The 15,798-nt window shown below is 36.3% G+C and overlaps 2 protein-coding genes across 4 annotated transcripts in view; one reads left to right on the forward strand and one right to left on the reverse strand.

Moving 5' to 3' along the window:
- Positions 1-10,750, forward strand: part of kita (KIT proto-oncogene, receptor tyrosine kinase a) — a 28,559-nt gene extending 17,809 nt beyond the window's left edge. For all 3 annotated transcript variants that reach the window (XM_083563002.1, XM_083563003.1, XM_083563004.1), the window contains exons 12-21: positions 150-254; positions 1,960-2,070; positions 2,521-2,659; positions 2,766-2,845; positions 2,981-3,114; positions 5,283-5,405; positions 5,778-5,889; positions 6,763-6,862; positions 7,116-7,221; positions 7,321-10,750. In XM_083563002.1, the coding sequence (XP_083419128.1) occupies positions 150-254; positions 1,960-2,070; positions 2,521-2,659; positions 2,766-2,845; positions 2,981-3,114; positions 5,283-5,405; positions 5,778-5,889; positions 6,763-6,862; positions 7,116-7,221; positions 7,321-7,494 (1,184 nt within the window). In that variant the 3' untranslated portion in view covers positions 7,495-10,750. The remainder of the gene's footprint in view (positions 1-149; positions 255-1,959; positions 2,071-2,520; positions 2,660-2,765; positions 2,846-2,980; positions 3,115-5,282; positions 5,406-5,777; positions 5,890-6,762; positions 6,863-7,115; positions 7,222-7,320) is intronic.
- The window catches only part of LOC310738110 (uncharacterized protein), a 234,317-nt gene that overhangs the window by 124,429 nt on the left and 94,090 nt on the right, over positions 1-15,798 (reverse strand). The window lies entirely within an intron of this gene.

Genomic DNA, 15,798 nt, shown 5'->3' on the forward strand with positions numbered 1-15,798 from the left:
CTTTCGATTTAGATTAAAGGTCAGCACCCCATTGCTTTTCACATGAGCGAATATTTATGGCAAATGCACATGTTCCTCTGTGATCTGTTAATGAAGAGGCTTTGCTACAACAGATCTGCATCATAAAGGTTATTTTTCTGCTTACACAGGCAAAACTCTTGGCTCAGGAGCATTCGGGAAAGTAGTAGAAGCCACAGCATATGGAATGTCCAAAGCGGATACAGTGATGACTGTGGCAGTCAAAATGCTAAAACGTAAGTCGAGTTGTAAAAACCTGCGTTGATTTATGAGTCACACAATTGGTGTTAGCACAGCGTGACTGCTGTAGGCATTACAGAGGGTGCCAAAACACCTTGGTTGGAAACACTGTATCACCGATATCGAACAGCCACTCTGGTAAATAAAACTGTCGGAAAACTGACTCGTTCACTGGATGGATTTAGCAGGTTTCAGTTCCAAGAACTCGAGATCAATACTCCTCTCAAAGATCAGGTTTTATTACCTGTAAGACAAGACTAAGTGTTAGAGGACACAACTTACATACCCTTACATCAGTAATATAATATGGATTTTATTGTTAAGTTTCATGTACAGGAAGTGCGATGTAAGGTGTGTGTGTGTGTGTGTGTGTGTGTGTGTGTGTGTGTGTGTGTGTGTGTGTGTGTGTGTGTGTGTGTGTGTGTGTGTGTGTGTGTGTGTGAACTCGCATAATCATAATCATGGGTTGCATTTAAAAGTAATTTGTCATGGTGTGCTGGTGATATTCAAATATAATAAAAATTATTTTTTTTTTTACTTGGAAAAATACAATAAAATATAATAACAATAATTATAATAATATAATAATAATAATAGTTATAATAATAATAATATTAATAATAATAATATAATAGTACAATAATTAAGAAAGAAAGGCATGAACTATACAGTTAGTGCATGGAATGTAAAGTGCAAAGATGCAAATAATAATGCAAGTGAGGCAGTGCAGTGATGAATATGTTTAAGGTGCAGGGTGAAAATATAGTGGTCATTGTTGATTACAGATGATGGGTAATATTGATGAGATCAGTTTCTGTGGTGTATATATATATATATATATATATATTTTCAAGTTTTTAATATTATAATTAACATGGGCATAGACAACTATTGATGCTTTATGCAAATGTATGTTATCAGTAAAACCATACTCAACATACAGCATGAAAACTAGACATGTTTCAAAGGTCATAAATGTTATTTAAAGAACACACATGAAAAAAGAACATTAAAATACTAGGTTCCATTACTTTGCACTGAACGATATACTTACACAATTCTGTTTATATTTTCAGATGACAGAGCAGGTCGTAAAAATCCTCTTGTAAATGTTCTAAAGTAATGATGGTGTTTTAAATTACATAAATCACCAGGACATCAAACAAAAATTTTGCTGTGTTTCAACAGTTTTAATTGCCGAATGCGTGACACATTAATTCAATCAGTGCCATTTAAATGAATTTACGTTATTGTGTTGTGATGTATATCGTGATATATATATATATATATATATATATATATATATATATATATATATATATATATATATATATATATATATATATATATAAACCATTTTATTATAAACTTCTTAAGAGACAATATTATGGAAATGAAACTTGGATATATTTAGAGTAGTTAATGTGCAGCTTGTATAGCAGTACAGATTTACTGTCCTCTAAAAAAATAACTCACCATGCAGGCATTATTTTCTAAATAACTGGAACAAATATGAGTACTATAGTATTGTCCCTCATATTTATATAAGAATTTATATAATAATACAAATTACAATAAATTTAGGAATAAAATATCATTTTATTTAGGCTAACCTCAGAATTGAAGATACAGGTGTGGCTTTTGTATGCCTGTACTACTAATTTCATATTCATTTGTTTGTTATTTGATGTTGTGCCACAGCGAGCGCTCATGCCACTGAGAAAGAGGCTCTGATGTCTGAACTGAAGGTGCTCAGTTACCTTGGCAATCACATAAACATCGTCAACTTACTGGGTGCCTGCACTGTTGGAGGTAAGAGGAATAGAAAGAGAGAAAATGTCTGCCATTCGTTTAATTCCTTAAGAGCAAAAATGCATAGACATACTTTGAACATTTACTGCTCACACACACTTGTTGTAAGTTTAAATATTTAGCTTTTTTTTTTGACGGAAATTAAATATTTGATTTCTTAATACCCCCAAACTGATGATTGGAAATTTTTCTTTTTTTCTTTTTTTTTTTTTTTTTTTGTTATTCCATTGATGGTCATGTCAGTAAAGCAGGCTAAAACGAATTGAAACAAATTGAATTGGGTTCAACTGAACTGGATTAAGAGAAATGGGAGAATAAACCAATTAGGTAATGTGGTTAGCAGGAAGGCGTAAGGGGGTGACGAGATAAAACAATCAGCCCTCAAGTAAAAAAGTAATGTAAATGCGTGTATGTGATACTGATTTGATTGTTGTTGTGTCTTTTCCCCAGGTCCAACCCTGGTGATAACTGAGTACTGCTGTTTTGGTGACCTGCTGAACTTCCTGCGCCGAAAGCGTGACTGCTTCTGCTGCTCCAGACTGGGAGATGACTCTTACTATAGAAATGTGTTGTTATGTCCAGATTCTGGGTAAGACGTGTTCAAGCGCATATTTGCTTTTTTTTGCATTTTCCTTTGTAAAATTAAATGTGCTGACATAATAAAATTATTTATTATTGTATTATTATGCTTGCAGTGAAGGTAGAAATGGCTATATGTCGATGAGGCCTTTGGTTTTAGGAGTTCAGTCCATGGAGAAACGTTCATTACCTAAAGGTAAGGTACAGTGTGGAAGAATTGCGCTTCTCTTCTCTTCTCTTCTCTTCTCTTCTCTTCTCTTCTCTTCTCTTCTCTTCTCTTCTCTTCTGTACTCTACTCTCATAAGAAACCTTTTTCTCTCTTCTCTTTAAGGTGTTGGCTCTTACACTGACTGTGAGGTGTTCAGTGAAGTTCTTCAGGAGGACGGTTTGGCTTTGGACACTGAAGATCTACTCAGCTTCTCTTATCAAGTTGCCAAGGGCATGGATTTCCTGGCGTCTAAAAATGTAAGTCTCTTCTCTCCTCCCCTCTCCTCTCCTCTCCTCTCCTCTTCTCTTCTCTTCTCTTCTCTCCTCTTCTCTTCTCTTCTCTTCTCTCCTCTGCTCTTCTCTTCTCTTCTCTTCTCTTCTCTTCTCTTCTCTTCTCTTCTCTTCTCTTAGTGGAAACCCAATACTCTAGGCACTCCAGTATGAAAGCTAAGTGATCACATTTTCTATTCAGAGTGTCCAGTTTTGGATCAGATTACCAGCGATAGCGCTCACATGTCCACAGGCATGTGTGCACATCCTTACAAGTGTGTCAAAATACACACAGGCACAAGTGCCTCGACTTGGGTATCAGGTTGACCAAATGAAGGCGTTTGCGTTGCCGTTGCCTATTCATTACCTATGACTCAAAATAGACCTTTTGAAAACAATTGACTGTTTATTGAAGTAAAACACTGCACATTCAAATATCCTATGAGAATATTTTTTATGTCAAACAAATCAGCCAAATCATCTCAGCATGATAAATGTTTTGACTTGGGCTCTTCAGAGAATTATGAAAGAATTTTAACTTCTACAGTAAATGACTGCCCTTTGAGAACAGCCAGTTATTTTTACCGAAAATCTTGTTTGGTTTTCTTGCCTTCTTCTTGGTGGTTAAGCCTTTGCATTTGAATGCATTGCATCTATGAGTGTTCTGATACTATGTATGCTCTCAGTTATTTCTGATGCTTTAAATGCAATAACAACTAATGCTTACAAGATAAAATCATAGATATACAAGGAAATTTATTGAGAATTTATTGCTTATCTTTCTTTTCTGGTTGACTGAATTTACCTGTCGAACTGCCTTTGAAGATACTATCACAGCCATCACAACCATCCTCTTTGAAAAATAAACACTCCTTCCCTTGAAACTCAAATAAACCCGAAGAAAGAAATTCCATAGTGAAAATATGCATGCATGCCTCAATTCTTTAAAGTGAATTAAAAAAATGTGTTGAATGAGAAGTTGTGGGAAGAACACAAGTGTGTCTGTAACTATAAAAAACAAAACAGTCTGATGTGCAGGAAAATTGAACATTAAACTGCATAAGTTATTTACATAGATTTCTCATAGATCACTATTTTTACTTTTAGTACTTGAGTATATTAAAAAGCAAGTACTTTTGTACTTTCACTTGAGTGTAAATGAAAAATGTGTACATTTACTGGAACCATATTTAAACAGTGGATTTGTATAGGACTACGGTACTTCATCCACCACTGCAATGAAAGCAATGCACTACAGAGTTGACACTGGGTGATATACAGATATGAAAGGTAGAATTCAAGTACATGTCTGATACACAGACAACATACATTATAGTGAGGTTAATAGTCTTAAATAGTCTTAATTTTGATTCAGCCTATAAAACTATTACTCTCATACCATAGCATCCTACAATGAAAAGATTTCATTTCTTGCTTATCGATATATCAGTGAATAGGAAGTGCTCACTACTGGGTTATTTCAGTATATTAAATCCATATACAGTATAGTACAGCCCCTAAATGGCTTTCCATAATTTTTATGTGTATTGGGTTTTCTAGAAATAAATTCTGTGTAAAAAATAACTTAATATTGAGGTGAAATTAAGAAATGTTCCCACTGTGGGCCGAATAAAGGTATACCTTATCTTATCTTATCTTATAACAATGATGAGGGAACCTAAACACTGACTAAAATTCAGGATAGCAGTAATGGAGGTCTTTATTAAAAATGTACAGATGTTAATAATTTTTACTTGTTAGGAATTAGTATCTTCACTATGAGCCATTAACTAAAAGCAGTGTAACAGAACACTGTGTCGGTTATATTAATCATTGTTCAGCTATGTGGGTTGAGGTTGTTTCTGTGGCAAAATATGCAAATCTGTTTAGCTTAACTATTTGCTTAAGCGTAGCTAGCATAGCCATTAGAAATGAACAGTGTGTAAAAACTAAAAGCGAATATACTGTATGTGTATTTACTGTATGACAAATATTAGTTTGAGATCACATTCAGTTTTAGTATTTTTCCAAGTATTTCAACAGCACCACGTAAACAGATCACATAGCAGTTCTATGCTAATGAGAATGCAGTTGGACACGTAGTTTATAGTATTTATCTGTGTGTTGTGTGTGTGTGTCTATGTGTGTTTGTTCAGTGTATTCACAGAGACCTGGCAGCCAGAAACATCCTTCTGACACAAGGTAGAGTGGCCAAGATCTGTGACTTTGGACTTGCCCGTGACATCACTACTGACTCCAACTATGTGGTAAAAGGAAATGTAAGTTGTTTTCCAGACATGCGAAATTATTATTCATCTGCCTTTGACTAGTATTTCAATTACCAAAAAAAAGACACCGTAAATGAAAAATGTTAAAAGACTAAAATGTTAAACAGATGTGAATGCGAATGTGGACACTTATAAGGCTTTAACTTGATAAAACATTAGATTTTTAAGGTAACGAAGCTACTATACCCCAATAGTCATGCAATAGAACTTGGCTCAGGGTACGAGAATTATATTTTTCAGCATGCACAATTAAATACAAAACCAACACTAATACAACACAAAAAGGTGTCTAGACATGCTTTGTGAGTCAAAAAATTGCTTGTTCAAATTAACTGGAAAGAATTAACACACGTTGCTTTGCAGGCTCGTCTGCCAGTGAAGTGGATGTCTCCCGAGAGTATCTTTGAGTGTGTATACACATTTGAAAGTGACGTCTGGTCTTACGGCATCTTGCTGTGGGAGATCTTCTCTCTGGGTAAGTTTCACTTATTTCTGCACATGAATCCAAATAAGAAATAACAGGACCTGACATCAATTACTAATCCTAAGTGCTACATTTTAGTGACCACTAGAGAGGGCGACAAGTTACGAAATGTGATCTACTAATTTGTGTTTAAATACACACAGGCGAATTTGTGTAATTACCTCAGCCTCTACAAATAAGTTGTGCTCTGTTGGGATGGTGAGATTAATTGAATGCGATTTACATAAACTGTAGGCAGGAAGTAATTTGAGGAATTGTGTGTGGCATTTATTAGCTTCGTTCTAGCTTTGGTTTGATCATACTCTTAAACTCTGGCTTAATTGCACTAGCATGAGCACATGCGCCTGATAGAGACTACAAAGAACATCTCTCCAAAACAAAAAATTCAACATGAACGTGATTTCAGATTCACAGAACACAACAGAGAAGATTTGAATGACATTCTAGCAGTTGAAAATGCCAAAATGTACAGGGTAGCTCCTTTTGGTTTGAAGATTCAAAATGTTTTGTCTATATTTATGACTGAATAGTTATTTGAAACCTCTTTTAAAACCATACATAATTTAGTCATGATTTTGTCTAGACGGTAAAACTTATAAAAGTACATCAGTCTTAAGAAATCAGTCTTAAAATATCAGAATGGGTCTCCACCCAATAGATAAAAAAAATTCTTAAAGAAATCCCCTACACATCTTTACAGTGTAAGAAAAGCAAAGCAAAGCGCAAAACTGTATTGGTCGCACATTTCATTGAATCATGTTTTACTGCTACAGTGGAAAATTTAATTTTTCCATAACATTAGAAGTCATAGAAATGTGTAAATAGAACAGACCTTAAGAATGTACTATTACTTAAAATTTTCAGGAAGCAGTCCTTACCCTGGAGTACCTGTAAACGCCAAATTCTACAAGATGATCAAGGAAGGATACCGAATGGATTCACCCGAGTTTGCGCCGAGTGACATGTAAGTGGAAGTGTATTCATTTGTTTTCTTGTCTCTGCTTTTCAGTGCAAGTTATACAGTATATAAAATAGATATTTACTTTAAAATGACAAAATCCAAGATGGTGTAGGTGAAATAAACCTAAAACACAGATGACGATGTTGTTAGAATAAAGAATGACCATTTAAGTTGTTGATACGCTGCCTGCTACAGCATATAATATGTGTGTCATGTGCTGCATGTTCAGTACTGTATGTCTGCCTTTTTTTGTTAGGTATGAAATCATGCGATCATGTTGGGATGCAGATCCCTCCCGGAGACCCTCATTTGGCAAGATAGTGGAGAAAGTTGAACAGCAGATTTCAGACAGCACCAAACATGTATGTTGTCCCTGTCCAGCCAGCTTGAATATATAAATGTACATTTTGTTAAATTTCCTTATCTAATACAAACATTTCCAATTTTTTTCCCTTTGTTAGATCTATCTGAACTTCAGCTCCAGGTTGCCTGTAGTCACAAGTCCTCGAGAGGAGCCTTTTTCTCACTCCTCACCATGCAATTCAGGAAGTGGTCATAGCACTCCTACTCTGCCTCTACTCTCCACTGACGATGTTTTTTTAGAGGAAGCAGCTCCCAGGCAGCCACAGGCATAAAAAAAAAAAAAAACATCTACCAACATGCTGGTTTATCCATCAAGACTGTAAGCCTTTCAGACTAGCCTGTGCTGAGGAAAATACGACTGGATCGAACACTGGATCAGTCATCAAGGCGAAAAGACGTCACATCATCTTCCCACAACTGATTTCCTGATGTACATAGCGGATGATGTACAGAGTAATTTTCACTCTTTTTCTCCCCCATTGCTGCAGGATCATGTGACATGGGATGATGGGACACAGAGGTTTTAGGGAGAGTTTATAATTTTTCTTCATTTTCTTTGATATTCTGCACAACAGGCCTCCTTTTGTGGTACTTTTTTTTTTTAATTCTGCATAGGTACTGGGGAACAAAGTTGATAATCTATCAGGATTTATTTTCGTGATTATAGCACGCACACATAAATATGACGCCGATATTTAAAAGCTTTGTGTGTTTTAGGCGCTCCTGCACAGTTGGCAATGTGATGTAGTGCAAATTTGTCGAGACCTATATACAAGTGCGTATGTTTTTATTTTTTTGAAGGCAAACGGTCCAGAATCCACAGTCAATGGAAACCTAAAAGAGGGAGGAACTTTAAAGTTGGGAGACAAATGTCTAGGAGAGGACTTACAACACTGTGTCTTAGCCCTGCATCTGTAATAAGAGGGGGCAGTGGGGGTAGTATTGTTCATGCAGTGTATTATCAGTATAGAATCTGAAATTCCACAAAGGATTTCACACCCAGTTTTGCCCAACCTTTATCCACATGTGCGCATGTCAATTTACAGTCAGGAAAATACAAACAGAGCACAAACATGACAGAAATGTCTTGCATGCAACCAAATATACCGGCTCAGCAAATTACACTTGCAACGATGAAAGCTTATGCATCTATCCTTCATTTACAGGTCAATACAAATAGACAGAAAAGCACTTTTAATCACTATCTTGAATGAAGATGCGCTTTCTTTGCAGTATATAGTATACATATATGTCCTGGATTCTTTGTTTTTGAAAGCACATATTAGTATTGTGCTTGATCTCATGGCTTTAGGACATTTTGGTAGAGATCTGCTGCCTCAGTATTATTCAAATATGGATTGAGTAAATTTTTGACAGCACGCTTTGCTTATATGCAAATGACAGCTTAATAATTAGGTGAAGTGCATGTTTTTTTTTCTCCTCAAAGTGTTAAAGTGTAAACGGCGAGTCGTCTGTGCAGAATAACTTATAGGCTTCAAGATCAGTATTATGCTTGGATTGTTATGTGTAGGATTTCGTCTAGAACTTTCATCTAGAAATTGTAAGAAATCTAATTTAACAGAGTCCCTCAGGCTTCCCAAATACACCGGCTAAGATGTTGAGCAGATTCCAAAGAAAATTAAAAGGACTTTGTAAAGATCATTTCACCTTCTACTTATCCACTTTTACTGTGGTATATTCATGGACATGGCCGAGTAGTGTAAATTTGTATTGAAAGACAAAGTGTAATGTGCTTCATCAATGAATCTCTCACATTCCAAATTACAACTGTCTGTGGTGTAGGTGCAGCTGCCTAGACCTTGGATTAGTTGAAGCATTTTAAACATTGCATATTTTGTGAGGACCAGTCTCAAGAGACTCCAATTCCAACATTTGAAGCTGTTGATATAGAAGCGGAGAAATATGTTTTTGTAGATATGTACATTTTTACTAAAGCGCATTGGTTTAAAGATATTGTAATGTATATTATCCTTTCTGTTCACATGTTTATGAAGAAATCAGTTTTTTTGTCATTACATACAGTATATGTACAATAAGTGTTGCCGAGTATATCTAAACTTAGGACATTAGAGTTAGGCTATGAAGGTGCATCAGAAAAGCATTGTATGTCATTCTCAGCACCACCACCAACTGTCGTGCCTCAGAGTCAACAACACTTAGAATAAAAGTCTGCTCTTTTGCCAATAAGAAACTTGCTGTCGAGGAAATCGACAACTGAAAGCTACTGCTCTGCAGAAATGGGTGCCAATGGGCACACACTTTGCATAGGAACAGCCAATGGGAGGCATCTCATTGGATCTGACAGTGGAGGAGTAGCTTCTCTGAGGGAGAGCCAATGAGAGAATTCTCATTCCTTGTTGACCTGCCAGTTGGGAAAAGAGCAGCCTTGCATTAGAGATGGAGCGTTAGTCTGAATCCTGCAACAGACTGAGCGATTTAGACCATGCCAGGTAGACTAAGTTGTAACAGCAGTAGCCAGGCACTCGTCAGTGGTTAATTTCCTCGCTCTCTTTCTGTTCTTTGTGTCCAGCTGCTTCCTCCAGCGGAAGTTTTATTTCCAGGGCACTTGAGTTGGGGAGATCCCAGCCGCTCTCTATCCCACCTCCACCGCTTCCCTCTCACCCTCTTCCCACACTGCGACATTGTTCTAAGGGGCACCTGTCTGCACTTGTGTGTGTGTGTGTGTGTGTGTGTGTGTGTGTGTGTGTGTGTGTGTGTGTGTGTGTGTGTGTGTGTGTGTGTGTGTGTGTGTGTGTTTGTGTGTGTGTGATTGTGTCTGTCTGTGGCTGCGTGTGTTCCCTGTAGCATAATGCAGGTCATTTTGCTGGTAAGACACCAGAGCACTGATGAGCTATTATTTATACAGCTTGTCAAATACACTGTATACCATAAACTGGTTCCCGGCTGCTGGTTTATGGCCAAGATACCACTCCTGTGCTTTTGCTTGCTCTATTGTATCATGTGTAAATGATGTCACTATTTTTTAGGGCCGTGGTACGTTTATGCTAATGCTATAAACATTTAAGTGCACCTCTTTGTTTTGTGTGTGTTTGTTTTTCATATTTCCTTTGCATATCCATTGCAGAATGGTTACTCAACTAGTTCCACCCATTGGCTGTGTGTATATGAATTAAGGTCCTTACATAACATGTGGCTTAAATGCCTGTAGCAGATGTGCGACTTCATTGATATTTTGTACACCTAGTGTACAGCAGTATATCACAACATCTAATCACATGTAAACCAATGTAACGTCGTCATGTCGTATTTACTACAGTATATGATAATGCATGTTATTTTTTTTTTTGTTAGGTCTGTTTTAGGACAAATGATTGGTGATTTTTTTGTCCCTTGAAGAGAAGGTTTGATATGCGCATTTCTTCGTTGTATATTTATTTAAAAGGTTTTATTTTGCTAACCTCTGAAATGTTTTATTGTGTAAGACCTGTCATGTGTGTCTGTCATGTTTTGTTATTATACACTGTAAATAAACCATTGAAACAGAAATGATTTCACCAGGCATGTTTATTTTTAATTTTTTATAATGGACAAGTTAACATAAAATATACATTTCAATGCATACCATACCAGATGTATTCTTTCCTTTCCTCATTTTGGAGCATAGCATTACAGCGGTCAGGTACTGATGTTGGATAATATCTGGGTTTTAGCTGGTATCCAGTTTATCCCAAAAATTGTTCAATGGGGTTGAGGTAAGGAATCTGTGCAGGACACTCAAGTTCTTGTAATCCAACATTAAACTGCTCCAAGAGGAGCAATGATGACCTTATAAACAAGGCATATGGTGAGATCCTGTTACATCTGTGTGAGTCCCAAACATTCATTCAAAGGCTATTTTATAGCTGGTGGGGCTTTTCTGGAACAAAGCTCAACCCTTATCTTGAAGAGAAACAAAGGATTAGCTGTGAAATATGATTGCTAGAAGCAGCAAAGCAAAATGCTAATCATGGAGGCATTGAGTGAGTGCAGCAGTCTGTGCAATGTACAGTGGTTGAACAGCGGACATATTTGATGACGGTGTGGTGTGCTTAGCCAAAGGTCTTCTAGTCAGGAGCTCTAATATGGGGTAATTAACAGAAGTTTAAAGTTCAGCATGTGAGCACACAAGTGGTGGAGAGTCTGCAATGGTGATAGGGAACTTTTTGAGTTCCAGTGGCTCCAAAAGCATAAAAATCCAAAAACGTTGATAGTAGATGAGGAGATAATGGTTTAATGCAAGTTTCAGAGGGCATAATATCGGTACTTCCAACCATAGTCACACCAAACAAAACAAATAGTTAGAAATTTGTGAGATTAGAAAGTTTGTGAGTTAGAAAGTGAGTGCATAAGTAGAGTAAATAGATATTTATAATAAATATATGTAACAGTCACATTGTGACCTTTTAAGGTTCTGGCATGCATGTATACACACATGGTTAGAAGAGGTAAACTATAAATGGATTAACTTTAAATTGAAAATAAGCATCTATGAAATAGTACAGTAATCCCCTGATTTTGTTTATTGCAGTATTGCAAAAACCACCGCGATAAACGGGGGATTACTGTACATTGGCACAGTGGGTCCTGAGGTGCCCCCGTGCCCCTTCGGCTTTCCACTGTTATGCTGGTGTATCCCACTATATAAAGAAAGGAAGATTGTGTACAGTTAAAATCCACAACAACCTAGAAGTTATTTAACTTTACAATAGCAATATCTTCTTAACACTCAAACAAAACCCAGTATAAAATTTTAAACATGCATCACTACCCATACATGTTTCTAACATTTTGTTTAACCCCTAACCCACAGAGTGTTTTTATTGTATTACGACATTCCTTTCTTTTATATTTCAAAATATTTTTCATTGTGTACAATTTCATAGGTTCTGGCTGCCCAATTGGAGTCTCTTTTGAAATATTAGAACTTATGAAGCTAGTTTTCTGTGTTTAAATGCGGAATTTTAATTACACCCAACTGCAAATCATATTTATTGAACAGTGGGCTGTCTCAAATCCAGGGCTGGACATCTGCTTCCACCGAGTCTGTAAAATAAAAATAATTCATGCTTTGGTATGAAACACAGTCGTTACAAGTGTTGACACTGGCAACGTGGCAAGATCCTGCCTTGCAATATTTATATCAAACTTGATGCTGTGTTCTGAAAAAGGTTGTTTCTGGCAGAAGAAACTTCGAGTTCAGATGTTCCATTTCTGCTGTACTGTATCCGGTGCTTGTGACTCTCCTGCACAGACTGAGCTCATTGTTTGCTCATCTATCTGATAAGAGGAGAAGGATTTCCCACTATTGAAACCTGCCAAAAACACACAGTGAGTAAGCAGCACCTGAAGAGTCTGTTTGAATGCAATAACCAGCAGAGAGATGGAGAGTTTATGAGTGTGTTATGATTTGACTGATAAGAACACATCTGTGAAAAACCTGTAAATCCTTTGTAGGTCTTTTGTAATTGTAAATCTAGTATGGAGTTTCCCACCAGGACATAAATGAGAAAAGTCCCTTGAGTTGAGCAGAACTGCAGCACTCAACCGCTTTAATAGATTTTCTATATGATCTGCAGAGAGCTGGGAGAGGAATACAGAGGTGAACACCAGATCATAAACCTAATGTACAGATATAGGGGTGGTTTCAGGATTTTTCATCCATTATTTTCTTCATACAGGGAATCACTTTTACAAACATATCACACTCAATACAAGTCCAATAAGGTTCCTAGTTACCATAAAACACATTGTAATAAAAGCATTTTTGAGAAGAAGGGACATGATGAGCAGACAATAAAAACACAGTCTCTTAGGTACAATATTGGCTTAAACAAATGTAAAAAAAAAACAATGAAACCATGCACACCGTTTTGTCACTTGGAACAGGCACACGTGTTTCTAGCAACAACCACAGAATTTCACCCTCTTCCTCTCATACCAGGCACCACTGTTATTCCAGTAATTTATGCCTATCTAAATATGAAAATATAAGCTCAGTCTTTGAATCTTGCTATGACACATTTAACTTGTGTTCATTCACTCATCTTTTACAAATAAAAAAAACAAATGACAGCAGTGTTGCGAAGTCAGTTTATTCCACTCCCCACAATATCCTTCTTTGTATTACTCATACAGGCTAACCAAGGTGCCTAAGAACAAATGTTGATTTGTGTTTTCCTCTCTGCATTTAGCAAAGTATGACTGGCTGCATGGTATATCTTATAGCAAACCGCCTTTATAGCAGTGCATACAGTGTGTATGTCTGTTCAAGTGCACATGACTACATATTTGTCTCTTAGAGGTATGATAGAGAGCGAAAGAGAGAGAGAGAAAGAGAAAGAGAGGTCTCCTTTAATAAGTGTTGTTTTCCTGTGGTTTCTGCGGCTTTACTGACAGTTTGACATGCACGTTGTGTACAGAACAGAAGATAGATGGTGGAAGTTAGTAGGAAAGGAGAACCAGCAGTGAAGCAAGATGGAGTGAAGAGATTAAGAAACACAAGCTGGATGAGTGCATACCAATTTTGTAGGGAAGAGGGAGGGCCGTTCACAAGCACAGTGCACACTTTTCTACTTTTGCATAATATGTATTAACTGCTGTGCTTATGTAACAGTTCTTTGCCACTTGTTTACATTTACTGTGCTGACAGTCAGTCCATTTCGGTTTGTGCACCATAACCAAAGTCCGAACCCGAGCGAATACTGTGCAATATATTATGAGAGCGCATGGGCCATACTTAAAGACTCCATCCTCAAGTTTAAAATAAAATAAATGTCAGTGTGTAGTGTGTAAAGCTGACAAACAGCAACAGGTTTCTGTGACATAATAATTTAACACCAGTTTTTTATTTGAATGTAAATCCCTAAATTTGTTGTTGTTTTCATTTCTTTTGACACAACATTTTTACATAAACTTTTACATAAACTACAATTGAGGCAGTTTAAAGACATCTGTGACCAAATTTGCTGACAAACTACAGAGACAGGCCTTAAAAACAAAAACAGATATGTCATACAAAAGATCAATATGTGGGTTCTTTAAATAAATTTTAACAATTAAAATCATGCATAATTAATTTTTGTGAAATTAGGCTTACATATTTTCCATTGATGATCAGTAAACTGTTGAGCATGTTCTTGTAAGTAAAAGGGAATAAGAGCAAAAAAAAACTATGTCTAAATTTTGTATTATTCTGGCACCCAGCATTCATTGCGGCATTAAAGTTTGTTTGTTAATAGTCCTCATTGTTGAGCTTCATGTGCTGATTCTTAATGTGTGTGTGTGGGTCTAAATAGTGCTTTAGCTCTAAAGTTTTTTTTTGCATCAAATGTATTTAAAAATCCTTTCTATAAGTCTTGAAGAGTCATTATATATTATGACGATATGAAATTAATTAGGAATTACTCATAAAACCAAAAAATAAACACTAAGATCAGTCAATATGGTCATTAGATGATAATGATGATTACATCACCATCAACAGTGAACTAAAATCACTTAATCACAATTAAAAAATTTTTTTGTCATAACAAATGTGTTTTACAAACACAGTTACAGTAGCCATAGAAGAGCCCAACTAAAGCAACCACTGATCTCCAAAATGGTGAGGTCAAACGAAATATTTAAAATCAAATACAAACCTCTGTTAAGTCTCAAAGAATGTTTTGTAGATATATGACAGAAATAAAGCCAAACTGTAATAAGTGGAGCTTGTAATGTTGTTTTTGAATTTGTTTTATCATCCGTTTTAATTCAGTTGATTTTGTCTAAGGCTCTGACTGTATGTCAATCGTAGTTTTGTTTCTTGTTCTTTCTTTCAGTGATTCTGCTTGTTAACAGTAGGTGGTTATCAGTGTCTGAATTTACTTATTTGTTTTTATTTACTCAGTTAAGTGGACTATACTAGTAAACTAATATAGGGAGTAATGAATGAGGGTGTAGGGTGTGATTTGGGAAAACGTAATTAGTTTGAATGCATTGTTTTATAGGGAATTTTACTGTTTTAATTAAAAAAAAACAGCATGTTACTGTCAGAATGTGGTCACTTGTACAGCAATGTTTTACAGTGTACCTGTATGTTTGTACCTTCTTGTTTGTAACTCTAAAAGAACTTTAATGCACCCCTAGTGTAGTCTCCTACACTGACTCAGAAATACACTTCGCTTTTGATCATCATCACTGCACCCCGCAACATTGTATACCCGCCACAAATGGACATTCGGTGTAACCCAGATGAGGATGGGTTCCCTCTTGAGTCTGGTTCCTCTAAAGGTTTCTTCCTTATGCCATCTCGGGGAGTTTTTCCTTGCCACAGTCGCCAGTCGCCACCGGCTTGCTCATCAGGGACAAACTTACTCATAAAGAACATATTCATTTTTAATCACCGCATTATCTGTGTAAAGCTGCTTTGAGACAATGTTCATTGTTAAAAGCGCTATACAAATAAAAATGAATTGAATTGAATTGAATAGTTCTATGATGATCACAAATTGTTCTGTATTGTTGAAAGATTTATGACCAAACTTTTGATGTCACCCATATGAGGATGGGTTCCC

The sequence above is a fragment of the Silurus aristotelis genome (genome assembly GCF_946808225.1).
Source record: "Silurus aristotelis genome assembly, chromosome: 15".
In the NCBI taxonomy this organism is placed as follows: Eukaryota; Metazoa; Chordata; class Actinopteri; order Siluriformes; family Siluridae; genus Silurus; species Silurus aristotelis.